Here is a 23,158-nt window from a genome sequence, read left to right as displayed (position 1 = left end):
ATGTAAAAATGGAGATGATTATATTCTCCGAAAATTTTTTGGGAGAAAATAAGATAACAATATTTCTCTGGATGAGTAAAGTTCTGAGTGCAGCAATGGCCCAAAAAAAAGTAGTAAAGAGTTCAAATAAATGCTTAACCTTGTAAGGAGATAGAAGATGTACAAAATAAGCTAGAATATCAATTACATGAAAATCTTTCAATGAATCTTTTTGCTTTAATGTTCATTTCATGTTGTACTGGATAAGTAAAGTCATTATATAATGTGTATTTGAGCAAAACAGTGGCTTCGATTCACAAAATTGTAACTATTCGTCAATAAAAAAATGTCTGAATTGGTGATATTTTGTCTTTTAAAGTCTGTAAAAACAAAAATAAAAGGCTCAAAAACTTCACTTTTTTGGAAAACAATTGAAAAAAAAAAAGAAGATCTTTATTAAATACTTGAAACTTTAAAGACTTTATGGGTTTAAAAAACACTCAAGTCTCCCTCAGTCCGTCCATTACACTTCACTTATCTGGTTCTGGGTCGCAGAGGAATAAAAAAACACCTTCTCCCCTCCCACATTCAGCTGCTGTCTGACCATCCCAAGACATTCCCAGTTCAGACTGAACACTCACTGTTACTGTTCCCAGTGGCACATGCTCAGAATACCTCTATAGGAAATGGCTATAGTCTCACCTAAGCAGGCGGCGGCTCCCACCATGGCGTAGAGCCCCGGAGTGATGCAGTCGGCCCCCGGCGTGCACCACCCTTTGAAGATGAAGGAGTCGTGGTTGTAGTAGGCCAGCTGCTCCATGCCGACGCCCAGCAGACGACCCGCGATGGCGCCGACCGCCATGCTGGGGATGAAGAGACCGGACGGGACCTGGGAGGACGAAGAAGGGAAGACAACAAGATGAGACAGTGATGATTAGTGGACAATTTAAAATACTCTTCTAGATAAGATATAAGGAGTTTTGGGTGATTAAGTCAAGAAGAAGACAAAAAATATAGGAGATTAAGCATATTTGAGTGTATTTGTGAAGCTTCCCAACACGTAAAAAGATGCCAAATGTTATGTCTTTTTTTAGAGAATCTCTCAATCTTATTCCGACTTGATTTTAAATTCAAGAAGTAGAAAAGAGAAGAAAGAAAAAGGGGATCTTCCAAGTCCTTAATGGCAATCTGTACTCCTGTAGGGTTTATTTGTTTAAAGATATTCTATTGTTAAATCTTAATCTTAAATGACATCTCATACTGTTTCACTGTGTTTATTGTCACAGTTAGTTTATTGTTATACATACAATTTTTCTTAATTGCCGTGTAAACTGAATTTTGATCTCCCAGTGAGCCTCATGGTCGAGAGTCACGTCGCTGGGACTCATCATATAAACCCGTTTAAGCCGCAAGAGGTTCAACTGGCCTGACCTCGATGAGTAACGTGACGGAAGGAAACGGGGATTCAGAGTGTGGTTTCACAGCTGTGGCATTTTGTGAATGAATAAGAAACTATTATAATATAACATCAGCCTCAGCCAGAAAGCATGCCTCATCTACAACAGAGGTCAAAGGAGAGTCATGACAACTACGCACAAAGGAGCAAATCTATCTTTTAGAGATCGCTGATTCTGCTTTTTTGCCACCAATACCTCATACTTTCCTAAAAATCATTTTAAACGCTCAGAAGTCAGTATAAATCATCAGAAATTCTAAAAGTTATCCTAATTTCTAGCTTTTTTCTTCATTAAAACACACAATTCAAACAATATGGAAATAAAGATTGTATTTTAATTGATTAAAACAAATCTTGTCATTAGTGCTTTTAATGATGTATTATAAGCTGCTTTTATCTATTTATGTTATGTTTATGATGTGAAAACATCTCGTTCAAACAACTGGATTTATTCACCTTTATCACCAAAACTACATTTTACGTTATACCACTAACAGTGAGTCTTGTATGTGTGTTTGTGTGTGTGTGTGTGTGTGTGTGTGTGTGTGTGTGTGTGTGTGTGTGTGTGTGTGTGTGTGTGTGTGGACTGACCTTCATGCCAAACGTAATCACGGTGATCATCATCTTGAAGACTAAAGCCAGGGCGAGCTGCCACAGAGCCGTGTAGAGGCCTTCTCCTGCCGGACGGTCGGCCAGGCTGTTACCTACACCTGCTTCTGAGGTGATGTTTGACTGTGTGGGAGGAAAGGTAGGGGAGAGAGAGGGAGAGAGAGAGAGAGAGAGGGACAGAGAGAGACAGACAGAGAGAGAGAGAGAGGGAGAGAGACAGAGAGGGACAGACAGGAGACAGAGAGAGAGAGAGAGAGAGAGAGAGAGAGAGAGGACAGAGAGAGAGACAGAGAGAGAGAGAGAGAGAGAGACAGAGAGAGAGAGACAGACAGAGAGAGAGAGACAGAGAGAGACAGACAGAGACAGAGACAGAGAGAGAGAGACAGAGAGGGACAGACAGGAGACAGAGAGAGAGACAGAGAGAGACAGACAGGAGACAGAGAGAGACAGAGAGAGAGAGAGAGACAGACAGACAGACAGACAGGAGACAGAGAGAGAGAGACAGACAGAGAGAGGGAGACAGAGAGAGAGGAAAGAGAGACAGAGAGAGAGAGAGAGAGAGAGAGAGAGAGAGAGAGAGAGACACAGAGATGATGGAGGAGATAAAAAAAGCAATATTCAAAGAAAAACAGTGAGCTAGACATAGAAATGAAAATAATTTAAGAGTTTAAAGTTACCTGAGAGGTTCAGTTAAACTTGAAATCTTTCTTAATTTCAATATTTGCTTATGTTGTGGGAGTAAAAATGACAAACCAGAAAAACTCAAACAACCTCTGTACACCAACATAAACAAACAAACCCTCTCTCTCTCTCTCTCTCTCTCTCTCTTAAACACCAGCTCTCAGCTGACCTGTTTGTAGCCGCAGAGCTGCGAGGAGTCGAGCAGCGAGCAGTCGTTGAACAGCTCTGAGATGAGCTCTGCTCCGCTCATCCTGGTGTAGCTGTTCGGGTAGGCCACCACGGCGGTCAGCGCTGCGACCACCAGCACCTCGATGACGGGGTAGTGACCCAGGCGGGTGGATTTACCTTTTTCAGATAAATACAGATTAATAGAAAAGAAAAGGCTTTTTGTTTACACACATTCAGGATAAACTGACCACTCACGTAGCCTGCACCAGGTGATGTTGGCCCTGATGAACAGCGCCCCCCAGAGGCCGCCGAATATGCCCAGCAGGATGAAGGGGGCCAGCTCCACCAGGTGCCACGGGGCGTGGAACTCCACGTAGAACAGCACCAGGCGGCTGTTTCCGAACGGGTTGATGGAGCGCAGGGTGAAGGCGGCCACCAGGGCGGCGAAGAACGAGCGCCACAGGGTCTTCAGGGGGAAGTAGTAACTCACCTGGAGGGGAAAAAAGATCATAAAGAGTCTTTATTCGTAAAGAGAAACCTGGTTTTTCTTTTCTTTTCTATCTAAAAAGATCTACACGGCTGAATGTCCATCACTGAGGTGCCAGAACGGCAGTAAAACAACGCTTTTCATCACAGTTTTGCAGTAAAAACAGAAATCTGGATTGTGTATTACTGCACATCACTTCCCTCACTAATAAATCAACACTTTTGATTCATTTGTTTGAGCTTCGAGTATCTTCAGACAAAAGAAAAACCCTGCGCTGTGCAGCCGAAGATGGATTATGAAGCTGCCGACATTTATTTCCCAAACCATCGATGCGAAACACCTGTTAGCGCTTTATCACGTCCCAGTGATGTGCTGGGTTTTTATAGCATCGATCACATCTTCAAGAAAAAAAGGAGAAGAAGAGGGAAGCAATTTATTGAGCTTTGTTTTTCTTGCGCTGATGAAATAAGCGAAACTTATTGTCCTGATGCAGGAAACACAAGAGAATCGGATCCTCTTTGATCTGGTGATTCACTCACTGTAATGAAATAAATGTTGTGTGTGTTGTGTAATCGTGGTATATTTAAAGGCATCATGTTGCATCAGATGATCCTCTCATGTTGTCTGGGATTCAAACACCAGTCTAAACGGGGGGGATTCCCAGAGAAACCACTGGTAGTGAATGAATACTTGTTCTCACCTCCTCCAGGCTGAACAGGACTCCTCCGATGGGAGCGCCGAAGGCCACGGACACGCCCACCGCCGCCGCCGCAGACAACACCTGCAGGCCAGAGAAACACATCTGTAACCACAGCGTGACTAAGACAGAATATGATCTTTGGATGGATTAACTGCTGACAGGACAGGATGGTAACACGATAAAGGCCGACATACTGACAGAGTTCACCACAGCAGTGAGTTTAATGTGATAAAACGATAGAATATGATAAATGATTGAAGATTATCTCTCTTTGGCTTCTGTTTTTCGAGGATTTCAGAGAATATAATTCAAAGATTATGAGGATATTCAACGTGAGCAAGGATTTAACACCCAGAGAGACAGTTTGGTTGCAGTTAAAATGTCTTTTCTGAAATGGAATATTTGGATATTTCTCCCTAAAAACTCTTAGATTTGCATTAATTAGATTTAACTAGAGAGCTGAGACTCAACTGTGTTCATGTTTGATGATGTTAGTCTCCAAAGTAACCACGTCACACGATGTTGAAACTTGACGTCGCTGTATAAAATGACCTCTTGTGACCTCTAGGAGAATCACAGCCTCGTGAAACTCTACAAACACAAACTAAAGATGGAAGGCATTCAGAGGACGCATGGCTTTCAAAAGGTAAATTGACAATGAAAGGTTTGTGAGCAGTTTCCAACACAGAAGTACTCGCTATACAAGCGTCGAAAAATGCTTTTTCTTTTGCAGAAATTTCACAGAATTTATTTTTCTATGCTGTTACTCAAGGTCTTTGTGGAGTATGTTTGAGGTATATATTATGGTGGAAAATTGGTACATTAAGCACAAAATCTGTGTAACAAATGGTATCAACCCCAAAACCTCTGAGGCATAAATTCCCAGCTTTCAGATTCTGTATAATACTTCTATGTGGCCCTCTAAAAACTGGCCTATGTGGGTCTTTAAATATGAACATCATCTCCTCGTCATCTGTTGAATGAAAGTACAAAACAACTAAACTGCAAACAGCTGCAGAACTTGAACCCACATAGAGTTTGTCTTAAAACTTCAAACAACAAGAGTCTATTTTCTCCTGTTGAATTATCCCCCCCAAAAAACTCAAACCCTACCTCTCGCCGCTTGGCCTCGTTCTTGCGGTACTTGGTGAACAGATGACACAGTATGTTGGCGCAGCAGCAGGCCACGTGGACCAGCGGGCCCTCCTTCCCCAAGCTGAGGCCCGAGGACACGGCCAGGACCAGGGTGATGGTCTTGATGATCAGGGTCCACTTCCCCAGGTAGCCCCGGATGATGAACCCACTGAGGATGGTTTTGATCTGAGAGAGGGGGAGAGGAAAAGAGGAGTGTAAGATCAGGTCTGCTTGTGTGAGGAAGGGATCCGTTTACTGAGAGAAAGTAAAGAGTGAAAACATGGACGGGGTTTGTGTTGTGGATGTTTTCTTTTCAAATAAGCCGTTGATCTCGTGTGTCTGACCTTTTGGAAGGAGCTCAAAATTCCACGAAATGAAGGATGGAGAGTGTTGTTTGTGTGTTTTGTTCTGTGTATATATATGAAACGGGTGAATCAGTTTGGATATGTTTGAGTGTAAGCAAATCTTCGGCTTTTCACTTCCTTAGAAATAAAGAGTGTGAAAGAACGGAGACGTAGGGGAAGTAAACACTGACGGCAGGACGGCAGAGAGGACGGAGGGAGGTCGGATGGAAAAGCTTCCAAGAGGATCTGAGAGTGGCTGAAAATATTTATATTTTGAAACATAAACTGAAAACCTTTTTTTTTTTTTTTTAAATTATTCCTTATTATTTACTCTGACTTTATACAGTGTCTTACGTCTTTTAGTATTTGTACATATTTTATTTATGATTTAATTTAGCTCCAATTTTAATATTTTTATTTATTTATAACGTTTTACAATGATCAAGAGTTGCATTTTTTTTTTTTCTTAATTAATTGGAGTTCATTGGTCTCTTCATTGTCTTCTTGTTTTCTTTGTAAAGCCCTGCATTTGATTTGTTTGAAATATATATATATATATATATATATATATAAAATATATACTTGTTTATTGATTGATTTATGTTTAGTCTCGACCAAACGTCATTTATCTTTTATATTGCTTCAGTTTGACCTAGATAAATCAAAATGAATGGACGAAGGTTGTTTATTAGCATAAATAAAGCAAAAGTTAAAAAGATTCAGAGCTACATTTCTGTCCAAAAACTCTTATTCATAAGAATTAAACCAGCAAACAAAGCCATCATTGAAGAATAAAATATAAAACAAAGAGAGGAAATGAATGTAATAAAGAAATAAGTGACTCTACATGTCTTACCTCTGGTATTCCTGAGCCACATGCGTACGGAGCGAAGGCCCTGACCAGCGTGACGGCCAGGAGAGCGAAGAGCAAAGCCCACACGATGTACATCAGGTAGTTCACTATGTAGGCAAACGGGCCCTGAGGGGACACACAAAGACACACACGCGTCAAACAAATATTAAATGATTTCTTTAACCCTTAAGTTACAAGTTATATTTGGAAAAAGAAAGATAAAAGATGGATTTCTGCCTCAGCTGTGGTGAGCCTTCCGCTTAGCACTTATTGTATTCGTATTAGTTTGTTGCAATTATTGTATTCGTATTAATTTGCCTCTGCACTATACTTTTGCTCTGGTTTATGCTTTGAGATGCTTGTTTAAGAAAGGAGATGCACTTATGACTTCTGGTGACTAGTAGTTCTCTTGAATACCTATGTTGAATACACTTATTGTAAGTCGCTTTGGATAAAAGCGTCTGCTAAATGACTGTAATGTAATGTAATGTAATGTGTAATCTCGTGTCATGACGGCTTGTAACCACTAGATGGAACCAAAGCAACAGCAAATGATTGCATGATTCCATGACTGCACATTCTGCATATTGCACAGTGCTTCTAGCCTTCATGTAGAAGCAACACTGTTTGAGTTTTTCACACATTCTGTACATTTCATGGATCTAAGCGTGCAGATTAAAATGGTCTCTGTAACGCTCCCCGTACCGCCGACGTCCCCGTTATGAGCTCGGCCCAGCTCTGCCACTGAGGACAGCGGTCTCTCTCCTGGAACGTGGTCTCGTTGGACGTCCAGCAGCAGTGCTCGTGGTTGAACCAGAAGCCGACGAGGCAGAGCCCCTCCTTCAGGTCCGTCAACCAGTGGGCCGCGATGTCGATGCCACCGGCCAGAGCACCTGGAGGAGGAGGAGGAGGAGGAGGAGGAGGAGGAGGATGTTATGGGTTAGTTCTGCATCTGTGGTTGAAAGTGTGCAACCAAGCAGACAACCATCATCTAAACTTAACTTTTTTTGTCTCGCCAACATAATGAATACTCATTTTCTTTAGAGATAAATCACCTCGCTGCCTGTTTTCAGTGCTATGTTGGTGCTGTTTTGTTTCTGTACACCTGCTGTCTGTCACCACATGGGGATTAACCTTCAGCACAAGTTGGCAGCACAGAAACAAAATGAAATGTTTGAACAGGAAGATTACGATTAGAGCTGCATTGAGAAACTATAAAATGCATTGCCAACTATATTGATAATCAGTTTGAGCATTTCCTTAAGGAAATAAAAGTCTAAATATTCTGTTTCCAGCTTCTTAAATGTGATCATTTTCTTGTCTTGGGTTTTGGGAAATACAGAACAATATTTTTCGACATTTTATAGACCAAACAATGAATTATTAATTAAGAAAATAATCAACATATTAATCAAAAATGAATTTCATCCTTATTTGCAGCCCTAAGTGATTTCGTAAGTGATAACTAAACACTATATTCTTTACTAAGCTATACTAATACATGCTGTGACATGCTGCCATTATATTCTACGTGCATTTGGAGTTAAAAGTAGTAAGTGTCTGAATGTTAAACAACACACCAGCAGAGACTCATGCTTTGGTTTATCTATGTGACAGTTATTGTGCTGTGACTTTCAATGCCGTGCAGCTACCAGACCACACAGTTCACTACCTGACATGAGTCCCACTAGAAGCATGAGCAGCCATCCGGAGAAGGCATCGCTGACACTGTGCAGCAGATCCCAGGTCGACTGTTTGCTCTTATTGGTGATCTGGATGCAGACAGAGACGAGGGGATCAATATTAGTAAATCCAATATCACTATTTACAATCTGTCCAGCATACAACAATCCACCCTTGCATTAAAAAAAAAAAAAAGGAGAAACCCCCAAAAAATATGAGTTACAGGGATAAAAAAGGAGGTAAACTTCTCCTCTACCAGGATGGACAGACGTGCAATAGGTGTCATGTGTACAAAATAAACATAATACAATTACAACACAGTCAATGCATATGACAGAAATGATCAATATGAGAGTATTAATAGCAGTTATGGCACTAAAAATAGAAGAATGACAATAGAAAAACATTATTTGGTTTAAATTCTATCAGTGCTGCTTCACTGCTAAACCACAAGTCATGTTGTCAAGTAATGTACTTATATTTTGTACAGTTTCTTTAATGTTTAGGGTGATTTAAGGCTGCAGATCTTAGAGTGTTAACTTATTTAAAACTGTCTGTAGAAGAGGAGCAGTTCTTAAATCAATTAACGATTTAGGAAAACCACGCGGCTGTTATGAAGAGCAAACTACAAAACCTCAATTCTCCAGTTTGTGTGTGTGAATCTGTGGAGCTAAAAATATGAACTCTGAGATTGTGGTTATGGAATATATAACTTTGTTCTAGTTAAGGTTTATAAGAACAGAAGGCGCTCCTCCTCCTACCTCTCGGTGTCGGTCCCGGTCCTTGCTCTTCTCCCGGACCCAGTCGATGGTGTTGAAGTCCTCGTAGGTGCCCAGTCCGGGCAGCGGGTCCTCCAGCGGGTCCACCAGTTTGCTGGGTCCGTTACCGTTCATACCGGCTGCTCTGCTGCTGCTCTGCTCCTCAAATTCTCCTGGGGAGGGAAGGACGAGGACACAAATCATCACCGTCAGCCTCTCACCACCACATTGTTCTCGCCTGCTGGGTTTTTTTCCGCCATGTTGTGTTTTGGAGTTACTCAAATCCTATCATTTAAATATCTGGTTTGCGAATTGTGCTTCTTGAGGTCAGAAGTAAAAACAGAATGAATGCATAAGACATGAGAGCTCTGTAACACACACAGAGAGATGATCTCCAGCAGTGTTTCCCACATGTATACTGAATGTGTTTTGATCTGCTGTAACAGCGTGAGATGATCTCAGTATATGTCAACATACGCTCAGAGTAACGTCCACTCTGATGTCTACAATCTGCACAACCACAGATATCAAGAGAAAACGTACTGCAGTGTTTATTAAACCAAGTGTTTTAGAGAGTAACATACTACTTTGCAGTGCGGTTAAAAGTGTAAAGTGTGCTAAGGGAAGTTATTCAAATGAAAACGTCTGCAAAATTTCCACCAAAAGAAATGAATTCTCCAGGGACCGTGAAGATGAACTTTGGTGACGATTTCTTGCTCTGAAACAAATAATTTTCATTCAAAAATTGTAAGTTTATTTGATTGTTTGTATCAAAACTAGGTGTAGATCTGTGATAAGGCTTTTTATAGCTTCTAGCCTTCCTTACGCATTCAATTATTATTCATATCTATTTGTTAAATGTTCCTCTTTATCTGCTATTAAAATAAAAAGTAAAAAAAAAAAAAAAAAAAAAAGAATATTGGGCTCCAATATGCTAGTAAATCATCTTTTGGAGACTTTGAATTTAGAAGTAGCCGTCAAGATGTCTGGCTCTGTCTGGAACAAAGTGCTGCATGGAGACGTGGACTCTGCAGATGGTGAAGAAATAACATTTGAATACAAAGATAACCTAGAAAATAGTCTTATTAACCAGAATCAATATACTTTACAGTATAAATCACTTTATGGGAACATTTTCTGTCATCCAAAGATGGATATGTCTGCAGCAGCAATATGGATGCGTGCACACACACACACACACACACAAACACAAAGACACACACTCACAAGCCTTGAGAAAGTGCTGGCAGAAGCAAACCCACTATTATTGCTCTGCTGACTATTGTTACTGAGCAAAGAAAATGGGCACAAAGGAGCAACAGAAAAATATGTATTGTGAGCTACTGTTGTAATATTGATAACGCCGCTCTGGACAATACTGTATTAATGAGTGTTGGAGGCAAAGCTGCATTCTGCTCACAACAGCAGAGCTTTGAATACGTGGCAGCGTCTCAACGACGGAAAGCAATATTTAACCACGAAGCAGCAACCAATCAAAAACCAGCTCCCGGACAGAAACAGGAAACGACACAGGAAGTTGTGATTCATTCCGCATGTTGGTGACCAACAACAGAGTCGAGACGAATCATTGTGGGAGAGAAAACTGTCTGAGCCAGATTAAAAAAGGCAAGACAGACTATGAATGACGGCGGAGAATAAGTTTGTTCTGAGAAAAGACGCCGAGTCATATATCAGTACTATAATGCATGGATTCCAGCCTGTTTTCTTTTAACAATGTTAAAAACTACACTGTTAATAATGACCAGAAGCTGTTAAAAAAACAACATTATTGTCAGATTTTCATCTTTCCCACGGTCCTTGAACCGTGAATATGTGACAAATTCTGAACAAAAAGCAAACAAAACAAACATGTCTCACTAAATTTTTCGCCCGAAACAAACCTTTTGCTCTAACAAGACTCTGTAAAAAACATTAAATTCTGAGCTCCTCAGTGCAACTATGAAGCCATGATTGATTCTCCAGAGACCAACAATGACTTGACAAAAATTCTGTGAAACTTCGACTGAACTGCAGGCTGCTCGTCAGAGAGCAGAGAGGATGTAAAAAATGTGAATAGCTCAATACATGGAACACATAAAGCCTGAAATGTATTTTTCCAACTTTGGTAAAACTTATGAGGCCTTGGAAAAATGTTGGATATATAGATGCCATTGTTTTCAGATTTTTGTTAAATAAATTATCCAAGAAATTCAACGTGCTTTTTTCTTTTTTGATTAATTAAATGGCATTTTAACCGTGTTATTTTACACAAAAGACATGTTAGAGTTCTCTCTACTTCTAGTCATGATTGTGCTGTTTCCATAGAGGTGCAGGACTTTTATATTGCAGTGAAAAAAAGAGGGTAAAATGTTAAATGCCCTGAAACTTCTTAAGGTTTAGAGAGCTTACAAAATCTTCTGTCATATTTCAGAAGCATCACTGAGTTTTAGTGTGAAGTTAGCAGGAAGAGAGCACAACACAAACACAACAATGGCTGTTTGCACATTCAGGATTCCTTCACATTTCTAACATGACACTGGGGGAGGAAAACTCTGGCCTCCATTAAAAACAAAAGTAGCATTCAAACACCTGAGCTGACAGGTTTGACCGGTTTTGAACGTCAATCAGCTCCAAGAACGTCTCTCTCTCTCTCTCTCTCTCTCTGTCACTGTGACAGCAACGGACAAGAACACCCGTCACATACCATCTACCTCTCTGTAGTACAGCTAATTAAATTAAACTTTATTTTAAATATACAGCATCTTTAAAATAAAAAAGCAAGCTGAAAGTACTGTTGGAAAAAGAACAGCTACTTAGAATACATTGACTTTATTGGTTCACTTTCTCTTTTCTGCGAAATATCTGGCCAAACATAAGCAAAGATATTAAAACACTTTAGAGTTATTTCTAAGAAGAAGACGGCACAAAAAAAAGCTAAAAAAATAAAAGTATATCTTCTGTAAAGGTCGTCCAGTGTTGCTTACAAACTCAGGAGTCAGCTGATGGTAATGAAAGTTTAAATGTGACTAGATTCTGGTGTTGGAGAGAACACAGAGGAGGGAAGGCCGCTTTAATAACGATTCTTCCTTTTAGTTTAAAGTGTTTTTTCACTTGTTGTGTGTCTACTGCCTCTCTTAAATCAATTAGCCGACCCTGTACAGGACTGGGTGTGTTTAACCAATGAATGAATGAAAGATGGTTGGTTTGTTTGGGCTGCTAGCGGCCACATGCTGCCCATTTAAATCATGCAAAAGTATTAATTCCTCTTATATTCCTACAGAGGCTCCTTTGACTGTACTAAATATGACAGATGGGATCCATAGCTGGATATGTTTATGCCTACAAGTGTAAGCAATCTTTTTTTATCACATCATCATATCAGGATATAGTACATTTACTTTAAACTCAATTGAAAACTGTTTAAAATAGAATAACTGGATGGGACTGTCTGTTTTTGAGCAATCCAGTTGTTTAATCCACTTTCATATTAAATATGGGATATATAAACATATAAATATGTATATATGAATATAATGTTGTTCATACTATTTATTCCTACAATTGTTATGTATTTTCTATTGGAAAAAGTAGAAAAATATAAAGAAAAAAAAGAAGAAGAGTAAAAAGAAGGACCAGATTGAAAAAAAAAGTGATTTATCAGTTTTGGATTAGAGTACTATATTATTATTTTTCATAGAGTAAATAACTAATTAAAAGTCATCGCAATCCCACAACTCATCGTGTTCTCTTTTCTATTTCGGGTGTATTTGTCCGATTAAAACCACAACAACTGAGACCGACCTTTGCACCTCATTCAGAACCAGTAAAGCCTTCGGAGAACTCACATAACCCAGAAAGCCTGAAATGTGAAAACTAAAAAGGGGACAAATCTGAAACAGGGGCTGAAAATATACAACTAGAGCAGACTCATGAGATATAAATACTCACTGCTCTGTATGGAGTCCAAAGAGGACAAAAGAAAAGTGAGGAAGGATCGGAGTTTGACCTCAGCTGTGAAGTGATGACCGTACGAAAAGAAACAAAAACAGCCTCTATGACCACAAACACACACTCACAGATAAAACATTGAGAATTCATCACGTATCTGTCGCTGAAGACCTCGGTGTCAACACACACACACACACACACACTCTCTCACACAGCTGTGCACACACATAACAACCTCCAAAAAGAAAAACACTGATTTCTCTCATGCGGGCTGCAGAAACATTAACCAGACGAGTCGGTGCCTGATGGGTCGTAAACGCTCTTAATGGTTAAACTCCACCGTGTTGAAGTTGAAGGCATCAGCAGAAAAACACAACACAGGAAAATTCAATTAAAAAACCCCACAAAAGAAGTGTTTGAATAGCAGCAGAAAGGAGACACAGACGTAGAGGAAGCTGTAGTAAAGACGTACAACTTGTTACACAAGAATGACCTGTGTCTGCTATCTGACACAGCAGGCTGTCTTCTTATCGCAGCCGCATCTTAAGCTCACTCCGTGTGAGAGCAGACGGCTTAAAGGCAAATCAGAGATAAAAACAAAAGCTTCTCAATCTCACCATCTTCAACCAGAACATCCTGATCCAGCTGCTTGCTCCAGAACTCCCAGTCCATCTCCCCCTGCCCCCCCACCTCCTTCTTTTCCTGGCTGACAAACTTAAAGTTTAAACTGTAGAAAAACCTCTTCACTCCTCTGAGCTCCTCTAGGAAGTGGACTCCAGCAGAGCACTCCCTGATTGGTCACACGGCTCGGGGAGTGAGCTACGATTGGCTGGTGGGAACTGCTTTCTTATTAGGTCTGTGAGTGTCTGTGAGCTCTGCTCTGATTGGATTGGGTGAGGTGGTTCATTAGGTTCAAAGTGAGGTCGTTTGTGAGGTTGTGACCTCTTGAATCCTACGGGACACTGATGATGTCAGAGAGAGAGGCTGGGAATGAATTTACTTTCAATTCAGAGCATTCCAGGGATGCTGTTTTTTCTTGATCTTCAAAATCAGGTGTTATATTTGTTAAAAAAGGGACATAAACAGCATTTAAACAAACTATAGTACACTTGAATGCCTTTGTTTGAACCATGAAACTCATCTAACAGTCTGCTTTCTCATATATTTCACTGAATTTAACATTTTGGTCCTGAACTGAAATGAACCCACTAATCCTAACCCTTCTGTCACCTCAGGAGAAGAGTGTTAACGTACTTCCTCTCACACAAAAGGTCTGAGTTTGACCTCCATGAGATATACAGTAGTACTGTTTATTTAAATTAGATACGGGCTAAAACCACAATCAAATTATTCTGGCAGTGCTGACTGCTTTCATTGAAAGGTTGACACTGTGGCAGATAATTTGAACTCTTGTTTTCTGTCTGACAGCTTGATGTTCTTGTGGAATTTTTTTTCGAAAGTCACATTTCTTTAAAGATAAAATGATGAACGACTTTATTGTGAGATGTTTCAGCTTATGGCCTAGGAGGACCCTGGTGGACGCCACACAATATGTTAAGTTAACAAGAACATCAAGAAGTGCCTTAAAGCTGCATTCTCTCCACTGTCCATCAGGGGGCGACTCCTCTGGTTGTATAGAAGTCTATGAGAAAATGACTCTACTTCTCTCTTGATTTATTCCCTCAGTAAACATTGTAAACATGAGTTTATGGTCTCAATCTCTAGTTTCAAGTCTTCTTCAATACAGCATGATGTTCATTTAGTAAATGATGCTCCATTTAGAGTCAAACAGACCATAAAGCAGGGTATGCTTTAGGGGCGGAGCTACACAGTGATTGACAGGTCGACACCAGAGCTGCTATTTACACTGAGCCTCCATGCTCAGCAAACTGTTGAAACGACAACATGGCGGTGATGTGAAACAAACACACACAAATCCGTTCTACGACTTTGAACGTTAAACAATCCCACGTACGTTTTGGAGACGCGCACTGTGAACGGCTCCACTTTTAGCACTCCTGAGAAAATGGGTCGACTAAACACTGAAGTATCTGGAGCAGCTCGACTCGTTTCCAGCTAATGGGATGTCGTGCTGAGCTCAGTGTTTGTGTGTGTGTCCTGAGGGGAGTACACAGACTATGATCTTACATTTTCAGAGAACATCAACACATACCCACCTCTCTAATGCTTAACAGAAACACTCTTGGGAAACTGAGTCTTTGTCATGTGACCTCAGCTCTGTCTGCCAAACCCTCACACAGTCTGTTATCTATCGCAGATTGATTTGAACACACGCACATTCATATATGTTATGTATAAAAACAAGGCTGACAGAATGACACAAACAGTCTCCAGTGAGGATCTGAACCTTGAACTCCTGTCGTCTGGTTGCCATGGGAATTGGCCTCTCATGTGACCCCCGTGACGCTAATGTCGTGGTCATTTGGTCGTTTCATGGCCAAGTTTTTAATTCATATTTCCTGGTTCAGAGGAAATTGAATAAAGAAGGAATGTGCATCTCTCTGTGGTTGATTAGATTCATTTTCACGTCTATATGACAAAGACGTTTTCCACATGCTGGTAAAAAAATATATGAAAAAACAAACATATGATGCAACTGTCCTGCTGAAAAACTTCTGAGAAAACTTCACAGAATCCTGGCTCGGATGTTACTGGAAAGGAAGCGCTTCTCAAGAATTTCTATCACGTCTGGATTTCCTTTGGAAAAGTTGGGACTGAAATGCAACAACCACGCAGCCCAAACCAATGTTCAGAACTTCTTAAACTCTATCAAACCTAAATACTTCCCAGCATCAGATTCTTATGCTTGTTTACATATTGTTTTATGAAGTATTTCCTGATCCAAAACTGTAGCGAACTGTTGTTTTTCGATCAACAATATAGTTTATTTACCCCAAACTTAATCTTAAACTCATCTATATTACTACTTACACAATATATATATATATCATGTTCAAATTAGAGCTGAAATGATTAGTTGATTAAACCGTAAGTCAATTGGAATTTGTTGTTTTTTTATATCAAAAAGTATTTGGATAATTGAAGCTATTTTTCAAGCTAAATCATTTCTGGTTCCTGCTTCAAAAATGTGAAGATTTGCTGCTTTTTTTAATGTTTATTCATAGAAATTGATAGTCCGATGAAACAAAACATTTTATTTCCTTAGAATTTCACTTTAGCAATAACTTGTAGATTAATTAATAAAGAAAATAATTGTTATTTACCGGCCAAATTAAACGCAAACCTAGCCGAACATAACACCATAACATTGTGACATTCCTTCTCCTCAGTGAGAAGATGGATGAGGGAGTTTACTCTTTCCCCACAACATCTCACCGGGGGATTCTGACCGCAACAGTGATTTCATATCAAACAAAACCTCATGAGCAAAAATGTGAGACTAAAGCTGGAGTCGGTGGTTCTTTTGACTGTGAGACATTCAGTGTTTGAGTCATATGTTTCAAAGGTGAGGTGAGTCATGTATTCACACACATTAAGAGCACTTCTCATCTCTGATTGAACCAGTGGGGCCTCTTGGCTTTTACCAGTTCACCTGTGGTTGAACTGGCAGCTCATAACTATATGAACATGAAGAAGGGTGATGCAGTCAAAGGAGGAATATGGAAGCTCCGCAAATCCCTTCTTCCTTTCACGGATAAAGAGGAATTTTTCACTACTACAGAGGCAAAGCTGTGACAGATTAACAGCTGTTGGGAAATTCAAGTCTTTCACAATGTTCCTGGATGGCCTTGACTTTACCCTGCAGAAGACATTTGTTGTTTTGAGTTGATTTAAGTATCACATCAGGAAAAAGTTATGATAATCACAGCGTGCTAGTCCTCTCTAAAACTAGAATCACAGCCTCCATGTTTATGCCTCCGCCAACCAGTCACGTTTACATCCATGTCTGTCCAAAATGTCACCACTTCATCATTTCATCCTCTTAGACATCTTTGTGAAATTGTCCCCACATTCTATTCAGATCAACTTTGAGTGCCAGCAGACGTTTGTGCCAAATTTGGAAAATTTAGCTCCAGGCGTTTCTGAGATATTGCGTTCATGAGTATGGGAAGAACGTGGGGTTGCAATGGCCTTGACCTTTGACCCCTAAATACTACTCAGTTTAAACTTGAGTTTGGGTGGACGTCTGTGCAACCTTGACCAACAAATGTTTGTCATTTCAGCCTCAAGCGCGAGTGGACGTTTGTGAAATATTGCGTTCACGAGAATGGGACGGAAGTCAGGTCACAATGGTTTTGACCTTTGACCTCCAAAATCTGATTCAGCTCTTCTTGGAATGCAAGTGAACATTTGTGACAAATTTGATGAAATTCCCTCCAAGAGTTTACGAGTTATCGCTTCACAAAAATGGACGGACGAAAAGATAGAGGGATGGACGGACAACTCGGGGGAAAAAAAGAACAATAATTTAATAAATTAAAATAAAAACAAAACCTGCCGTCACAATTCTTAGCATGAAAAAATGGTTTCCTTCCCCCATACTCAATCGAACATTCACTCCCCCTTCCTGTTTCACGCTGTCGCCACATGTGACCTCGTGAAGTAAACACTGGACCCGAAGCTCTGACTCATTCTGTCAATCATTACATCCTGTAGTGAGGCGTCCACAGCCTGACTCAGAGAGTCCACTGCAGCAGCACTGAGAGGATATGATGGTAATATAACGAGCAATAATGATAATCTCCACTTGTACAACAACCGGTGATGAAGCAACAGGAACAGATTTGAACAAATTAAATACCTCGGCAGTAAAATAAAAAGCAAAGTAGGCAAACAAAGAACATAAAAGCACCTCGTAAACCAGAAACATGGACTCACATTTAACATTAAATATATATTCTCCTTCTTTCTACGTGAAATTGGTAAAAAAACATATAATGTGCTGCTTCATCTTGCTTTATCATTGTGGAAGGGGAATTCCCTCTCTTTCTGACTTTTTTATTCCTGGCTTGGTTTTTGTGGGACTTTTTCCTTCTCCTCAACGTTGGATGAAGTCCAGTTTTAAATATTTTTGTTTTCATCTAGGTTTTTTGAGACTTTAAAGCTGTTACAGACTCTTAAAAACACTTCGGTCTCACTCAAACCAAGCCCTGAATAAGGATGTTTTATTACTACTTGTTGCAAAATCCGTGCTGCACCTCTTCAACCGTCTCTGTCTCTCATTTAAGAGTCAACACTTGGACACAATCATGGAGATGTTAGTAGAGATAGTACAGAAAATGGGCACATATTTACATTTAGTTACAATCTTTCTGTTCAAACACAAAAAATAACTCCTAGGCAGCAAAGCAAGACGACCCGGGACAAGCAGCGACTCGCTCGCTTCCCTCAGAGCACCAAGGATTTCATGGGAGAGGTGGTCTCTCTTTTGATGAACAGTAAACACCTCACACCATATTAGATAGTTGAAACGACAAGGAATGAAAACCCTAAACATAAGCTGAGTGAGTGTTATGATGCTTTAATCTGTCTTTATTCACACTGGAACATTAGGTAGGAACACTGCCTTGCTCGAGAACGCCTCGGACTCTGTTCTGTAAACATCGGAGGCTAATGAGTCCCTGAGCAACAGGTTACCTGAGGCTAAGCTGCACTAAGAATGGCTTTAAAGAGGACTTATTTGGCAACAAGTTCAAGTGCTCTCTAATGAGCAGTGAGGGAACCCGACAGGCTGTTTCCACCGCCTCAAGAGGGGAAGGAAATGAAGGAAGTGTGAGTGGAAATACTAAAAAAGGCAGGAAAATATAACACAGACTGAGAGGATATCAATAGTGCTTTACAACCGGGAGTTTATTCACTTGTTTCTGCAGAACGGTTTGGAAAATACATATCTTATTGACATTATTTTGACTGATATTGCAATTGATTCTGGTTAAGTCCCGCCAGACATCTCAGCAGCACAGCAACATCTAATTTAAAAATGGTATTTTGACACATATTTAACAAATATTGTGCATCCTAATATTGTGCTTTCGATTAATTGTGCAGCCATAACGGTTACCTCTTCATGCTACATCTGCCATAACAGATAAAAGCATAACATTTTTTGCTGTTATCCCAAACTTTAATAATGGACTCTGCAAGGTGGAGGGTGAAATAGAACCCGGCCGTCACAGCAGAAACCTTCCTGATTTCCCCGGAGCCTCAAACGCAATTATAGTCCGTCTGAGGCCGAGCAGTGAAGCAGTGAAGCAGTGAAGCACTACTATCAGACGGAAACCTCTCAGCTCCAGTTCTGCTGAATCTTGTGTTTCTACTTGAACCAAATCACACACACACACACACACACACACACGTACTGTCTTATGGGTTATGATTTTCTTTCACAAACCACTGTGTAATTTAAAAAAATACATAGTTGTCAGTTTGAAAACAAGGCCGTGTTCCTTCACTCCCCCAAAGAAACAGCTGACACGGTGGAAAACTAATCAGAAAGCTTCCATCCACTGAGAGAAAATCTCCTCTCCTGACTTTCTTGCTCTTGTCTTTGTGTTTCTACTAGAGAGGATATGTCACTGTGACATCACTAGTAACCGGGCAGCTGATATATGTCACTGTCTGACTGGGCTTTTTTTTTATTTGTACTCATATTTTTAATGCACCGACTTGACGTCAGCATTGAAATCACAACTGGAAGAACAGACTGCTCCAGCATCAGGCCTTGGTTCTGGTCATGAAGACCCATAAACATGACGTGATAACATCGACATAAAACATTTTATTATGTTTTATTGTTTAATTAACTTTTGGAAGGACATGCTCTGCTTCAATCCTTCGTCTGCAAAGATCACATCCTGCTGTTTTTAAGGAACCAGAATCACTTTGAGGAGACTTTAAATTCTCCAGAGCACTAATTTACCATAAAATCTGCAGGAGGTTAATAAAGTGCTGCAGAGATGACGTGTTTTTGGAGGCCAACCCGGGTTAAAAGTTAGCATGGCACTGTATTTTGGATTATGGTAGAAAATAACTCTGTTGCAAACCCACAAATTTATGATATTTACATGTTTTTTTCAGCAATATAACCTTCACAAATTGACACTTGAAAGCTTCAAAATTCACAAGAGGGGTATTTACTCACTTATTTTATATCATAGAACAAAAAATTTAAATATCTTAAGCTTGTGTTAACCACAGAGTTTATTTCAGGCATTGTAACCAAAAAACGACGAGAAAAAACCCCCACATTGACTTCAAAACGAGGGAAACCAAAACTCTTTCTAGGTTTTGGTTTTAAATGAGTCAGCAATAACGTCTCCTGGAGCTGCAGACTTTCAAAACAAAGGCTTAAAACCTCTTCCTCGACCATAAAACTAATAATTGCAAAACTACCTTCATCTCTCTAGCTTACATGCTGATTTATCCCGAGACATTTCTCTCTGATCTCGGCTCTAATCAGCTGAATAACATCCTCCACAGTGAATCTGCTGAGGTCACAATGACATAAGCAAAGCAGCCTTCAATCGTTAAAGTGAGATTAAAAAACTCTTCTCTGTAAGGTTAAAGTAATAATCCTCCATGTCAGGCCATTTTGGACCTTTTTCTACTAAAACAGAAGTCAATGACGTTAAGATGACATCATGAGTAACCGGGCAGCCGTGGTGCAGAAAAACAGTTACTCCCACAAACACTACTGGTCCTATAACTCACTGTAATGGCTGTTTTGATGTTCTGGTGGGAACCCAAAACACACTAAATCAAGTTCATACAGCGTGTTTCCACGTTTGTGGTTGCGTATGAGGGTTCATGTATTAACTGATTATTCAGATTTATGACCACGAGTCACTGAAAGCATGTGACACACACACACACACACACCACATTCTTTGTTTTGTTTTTCCCGTTATCGCTCTACTGTAAATGCCACAAAGCCAACACAGGTGCAGGTTTTAAGGAAGTTGTAGGATGTTTGAAGAAATCTTCCTGCAAATAAATACTATAAAAACACAATAATTACAAATATTGAATGACAGTACTTGGAATTTTATAACTGAAAGTAGAATGTATGTATTACCCAAGATAGTAGGTAGTACAAGAAAGATAATAAGTAGGTTAAAAAACAGGAAATTATATGAAAATGAGATATGAAATGCAACATAAAAGGGCGGCTGTGGCGTAGTGGAGAGCAAGGTAGTTCTCCAATCAGAGGGTCGGTGGTTCGATACCCGGCTCCGGCAGTCGATGTGTCCTTGGGCAAGACACTTAACCCCAAGTTGCTCCCGAAGGCTTGCCATCGGTGTGGACTGGATGATGAATGTTAGTTAGAGTCTGATGGCCTGTCATCAGTGTGTGAATGGGTGAATGATATGTAATATACTACTGACTGTAAGTCGCTTTGGATAAAAGCGTCTGCTAAATGACTGTAATGTAATGCAGTGGTTCTCAACCTTTTTTCAGTGATGTACCCCCTGTGAAATACTTTTTCAGCCAAGTACCCCCTAACCAGCGCAAAGCATTTTTGGTTGAAAAAAGGATGCAATACTAAGCACCATCAGTGTCTGATTTATTAAACTGTCAACACTGACGATTGCATTGTTGCATTGAATTCAGTTTATGAACTTACACTTATATTTTATTGAATATTTATTAAATAACTATTTTTAAAGGATTTTTGAATGGATGCTAATTTTAAATATATATTTTTTTAAATCTCACGTACCCCCAGGGGTACACGTACCCCCATTTGAGAACCACTGATGTAATGTAATGTAATGTAACATAGTTCAACATCTGGAGTTGCATGTTGTGATTACCTGGTCATTGTTGTATGTTTGCAATCAATCCAGTGGTTAATTAGGACAACTTGCTTGTGCTTAACTTAAGTTGCAGCTGCAACTGGACTTTGCCTCACCTGAGCTGAGAGGGGGGTCGTCGTCCGTGGTGGAGAAGTCCAGCGTGGCCCCCGCGATGTCCACCATCTCGTCATCATCGTCGTCCTTACTGGGGTGATGGAGGCTGTCGAAGCTCCCGCTGCGGTAACCGGAGTTGTTCATCCTTCTTAATCCTGTTTTTTGCAACACAGCAAGAGTCAATTTTTAGCAAACAAGAACAGCCTATCTGCCGCCACAACAGCCGGGTGAACACCGGCGTTACCTCTGCGGCTGTCGGCTGAGTATTTACGATACAAGCTCGCTAGAAACTGAAACATTGTCACCGGAAATGCAGAAAAAGGGCTCCTTTAACAGCTAGCCTAGCTTAAGCATTTAGCCGTTACTCTGGCGACAAACTGACAGAATACAGCCGACAAACTGACAGAATACAGCCGACAAACTGACTAAATACAGCCGACAAACTGACTAAATACAGCCGACAAACTGACTAAATACAGCCGACAAACTGACTAAATACAGCCGACAAACTGACTAAATACAGCCGACAAACTGACAAAATACAGCCGACAAACTGACAAACTGACAAAATACAGCCGACAAACTGACAAAATACAGCCGACAAACTGACAAACTACAGCCGACAAAATACAGCCGACAAACTGACTAAATACAGCCGACAAACTGACTAAATACAGCCGACAAACTGACTCAATACAGCCGACAAACTGACTCAATACAGCCGACAAACTGACAAAATACAGCCGACAAACTGACAAAAACTGACTGACAGAATAACTGCAACAAACTGACTAAATACAGCCGACAAACTGACTTAATACAGCCGACAAACTGACAGAATAGAGCCGACAAACTGACTAAATACAGCCGACAAACTGACTAAATACAGCCGACAAACTGACACAATACAGCCGACAAACTGACTCGACAAACTACAACAAACTGACCGACAAACTGACAGCCGACAAACTGACAAAAATACAGCCGACAAAACAGCCGACAAACTGACTCAATACAGCCGACAAAATACAGCCGACAAACTGACAGAATACAGTCGACAAACTGACAAACAGACAACAAACTGACAAAATACACAAACTACAAACTGACTAAATAAAGCCGACAAACTGAAAATACAGCCGACAAACTGACAAACTGCCAAAATACAGCCGACAAACTGACAAAATACAGCTGACACAAACTGCCGACAAACTGACTCAAATACACCGACAAACTGACAAACTGACAAACTGAAAATACAGCCGACAAACTGACAAAATACAGCCGACAAACTGACAAAAATACAAACTGACAAAATACACAAACTGACAAAAATATAACAAACCAAAATACAGCCGTTACTCTGGTGATAAACTGACTTAATACAGCCGTTACTATGCCAACAAACTGACAGAACGCAGCCGTTGACAAACTGACAGAATACAAACTGACAGAATACAGACTGAC

The 23,158-nt window shown here is 40.2% G+C and overlaps 1 protein-coding gene across 6 annotated transcripts in view; it reads right to left on the bottom strand.

Annotated features, from left to right (window-relative positions):
- clcn5b (chloride channel, voltage-sensitive 5b) overlaps positions 1-23,158 on the bottom strand; it is a 31,270-nt gene that overhangs the window by 7,455 nt on the left and 657 nt on the right. For 4 of the 6 annotated variants that reach the window (XR_008531282.1, XM_054601130.1, XM_054601129.1 and 1 more), the window contains 11 exons: positions 21,694-21,846; positions 8,856-9,025; positions 8,084-8,183; positions 7,117-7,304; positions 6,415-6,537; positions 5,194-5,400; positions 4,081-4,161; positions 3,149-3,383; positions 2,895-3,070; positions 2,027-2,167; positions 682-868 (listed from right to left, as the gene is read on the bottom strand). Coding sequence is in view for 5 of the 6 variants with exons in the window: in XM_054601130.1 (XP_054457105.1) it covers positions 682-868; positions 2,027-2,167; positions 2,895-3,070; positions 3,149-3,383; positions 4,081-4,161; positions 5,194-5,400; positions 6,415-6,537; positions 7,117-7,304; positions 8,084-8,183; positions 8,856-9,025; positions 21,694-21,835 (1,750 nt within the window). In the remaining variant the exon portion in view is untranslated. Of the gene's footprint in view, positions 1-681; positions 869-2,026; positions 2,168-2,894; positions 3,071-3,148; positions 3,384-4,080; positions 4,162-5,193; positions 5,401-6,414; positions 6,538-7,116; positions 7,305-8,083; positions 8,184-8,855; positions 9,026-13,417; positions 13,597-21,693; positions 21,847-21,935; positions 22,006-23,158 lie in introns of those variants that run through there. The other 2 variants (XM_054601134.1, XM_054601133.1) reach the window with 2 other exon arrangements.

This window comes from Anoplopoma fimbria, chromosome 7 (genome assembly GCF_027596085.1).
Source record: "Anoplopoma fimbria isolate UVic2021 breed Golden Eagle Sablefish chromosome 7, Afim_UVic_2022, whole genome shotgun sequence".
Classification (NCBI taxonomy): domain Eukaryota; kingdom Metazoa; phylum Chordata; class Actinopteri; order Perciformes; family Anoplopomatidae; genus Anoplopoma; species Anoplopoma fimbria.
The sequence above is the reverse complement of the archived record's forward strand: the minus strand, read 5'-3'. Positions and strand labels throughout refer to the sequence as shown.